General features: G+C 42.9%; 1 protein-coding gene across 1 annotated transcript in view; it reads left to right on the forward strand.

The window, feature by feature from the left end:
* The first annotated feature begins 331 nt into the window (after nt 1-331).
* The window catches only part of TNFSF18 (TNF superfamily member 18), a 9963-nt gene continuing 7836 nt past the window's right edge, over nt 332-2458 (forward strand). The window contains exon 1 of the mRNA XM_006907801.3: nt 332-578. Within this exon, the coding sequence (XP_006907863.1) occupies nt 423-578 (156 nt within the window). The 5' untranslated portion in view covers nt 332-422. The remainder of the gene's footprint in view (nt 579-2458) is intronic.

The raw sequence follows: 2458 nt of genomic DNA on the forward strand, positions 1-2458 counted from the left end.
CCTCACACATAATATCTAATGTACGATACGGCTTTATCTTGAACTTTATTTCTTCTTATAAAAAGTGATTTTTCTTATCTGGAAATAATTTGTAATGCCTCACAGCACTGCACTTCCTCTTGCTTCAGGAAAGCATTTCTTTTTTTTTCCTTCTGAACTTCCCTCATGTTTCTTTTTTAAATTTTTTTTATCCTCTGTATTTGTGTTGGCTTTTAGCCTTCCGTTCTCTTCAATGCACTTGGCCTGGTACCAAATGAGACTCAGCACTTGGCCTAGAAGTATCATTTTCCAACTCTCAGAATCAGAAGGAAAACCCCGCCTCTCACACCCACTCTAATTACAATACTACAAAAGTGACTTGTTGCATCACTTGCCCATCACTTGTGAATTTCTGCTTTTTGCAGCTGCCATTCCTGCAGCGGATGAGTTTGAGACACATGGAGAACCTGCCTTTGCACCACCCAAGCCCTCCGGGGGCACAGAGACTTTCCTGGAAGCGCTGGCTTCTCTACTCACTCATAGCTTTTTTGCTATTCCTTTACTTCAGTGCCCTTCTGTTTACTCTTCTCTCTTCCAAGGTAAGGAGACAATAGTACCTAAGGTTGCTATGTAGTATAATCCTTTTGTCTTTTGTAAGTCTAGTTATTGTCATTGTCACCCAGGATTGTTAGAGCTAGTCAGAAGGAGAGACATGTGAGTACAGGTAACGTAATTCTAATTTCGATTTTTGTCATGGCCTATGGCTTTGGAGGCTTATGGAAGTGTTTTGAAATGAAAGGCATTGGAAAATGGTTAAGTGTTTGCTGCAGAAGATGGAGAGAATCACTTATTCAAATCAGCCACTTGATGGATTGCCTGGAGAGTCTTTTTCTCTTTCTGGAACTTTGCTAAATAAACTCCCTTGACAGAATAAAAGGTGTGAAACATGATGCTTGCTCTCCAGGAATGGGATGCGAGCTATAGTCTTATTGAGGGAAAAGACAAAAAGGCAATGAAAGAGAGAATGAGATAAGAGACAGGTGGTTAGTGTATCTCTGTGGAGGGAACCAGCGCAGAAGTAGGAGTAAGAAGATCCAGATTCTGGTTCAAGGTCTCCCAATAACTAGCTGTTCTGAATTTGAGAAAGACATTTTACCTTTCTGGTTCTTTGTTTCTTCATCTGAAACACTGTGGTAGGAAAATGAATCAATGTCCTTTTTAGCTATAAAGTAGAGTGATTAATAATTAATCTAAGGGTACAATGGAACATAAATGCTTTAGGAATTCAAAGGGTGGGGGGCAATGATGTTGGGCTGGGCTGATCAAGGGGGGCTTCACGGAGGAAGGATAAAGCACATTCCTATTTGGGAAGCCCCTGATGCTTATCGGGAATTTCCCATCAAGCTCCAGTCCAAGCTGTGGGTCTAGTGAAGGGAATGGAGATACCCTGGGTTCTTATTAGAAGCTTTTCTAACTGTTGACTACATGGCATTGAGCACCAAAAAAAAAAAAAAAAAAAAAAGGAAAAAAGTTTGATGTAATTTAGGATTTAGCCCATTTCTGGATATGTTTGAAGATTCTGCGCCTTGGGGAGAATAAGATGGTACATGCCCATCTAAGAAAGGGCTACAAAACATTTTTTTAAAAGAGTATTGGCTCACGAAGATTTCAAAGACACAGTTCTACTAAAGATGTTGAAAAGCGATTGAGAAAAGAATGCAGGAACAAGCCATACACTGTTGTTGTTGGCACTGAGTTGGGGCATGGGCAGCCCTGGCCAAGTTTCTGCACAGTAGCCCATCAGTCTGTACTCCTGAGTAGACACAAGGAGATGCGTAGTATGTATGGGAATAGGGGCGTTTCTCACCACATCTCCACTCTCTCAGGGAAGGTATCAAGCAGAAGACTGATCTTTCTAGAACAGGGAGGCTTTGAGCAGAAAGAAAAGAACTGTCAGGAGTTCTGAGTGTTTAGATTTCTGAAGAAAGGGAAGGGAGAGAATAGCAAGAGTGTAAATCTGGAAGCACCTTTTCCTTCTAAAAACCACCTCGTCTCCTTAGCCAGAAGACCCCAAAAGCGTAGGTGTTATCGTTGTCACCTGTTCCTGCACACGATGGGGAGTACAGAAGACGAGGGGAATGCCCTTCTCAAAGGCACACAGTGAAAGGACAGAGGAGGTCTAGGAATTGGGAGGGACAGAGGGACACTTCTCGCCAGAATTGAGCTGGATCGGTCCCATGTGTTTGAGCTCTGATTCTGGATCCTCTCTCCCAGGCAACATGCAGCTTCTCGATGAAAGGGTCTCTCTCTAAAGAAAGAGCCCAGCGTTTGTTGTTCCAAATTTGTGGACATTTAAGGTTTCCAGAGTATTGTTCTGACAGGATGCCATGGAGGTGTGTTTCCTATGAGAAAAGCACTAACGGCCTGGCCGACCGTGCAATGATGCTAGCTCACGTGTTCCACTCGCCACTTGGCTGCA

Source organism: Pteropus alecto, unplaced genomic scaffold (assembly GCF_000325575.1).
Source record: "Pteropus alecto unplaced genomic scaffold, ASM32557v1 scaffold101, whole genome shotgun sequence".
In the NCBI taxonomy this organism is placed as follows: Eukaryota; Metazoa; Chordata; class Mammalia; order Chiroptera; family Pteropodidae; genus Pteropus; species Pteropus alecto.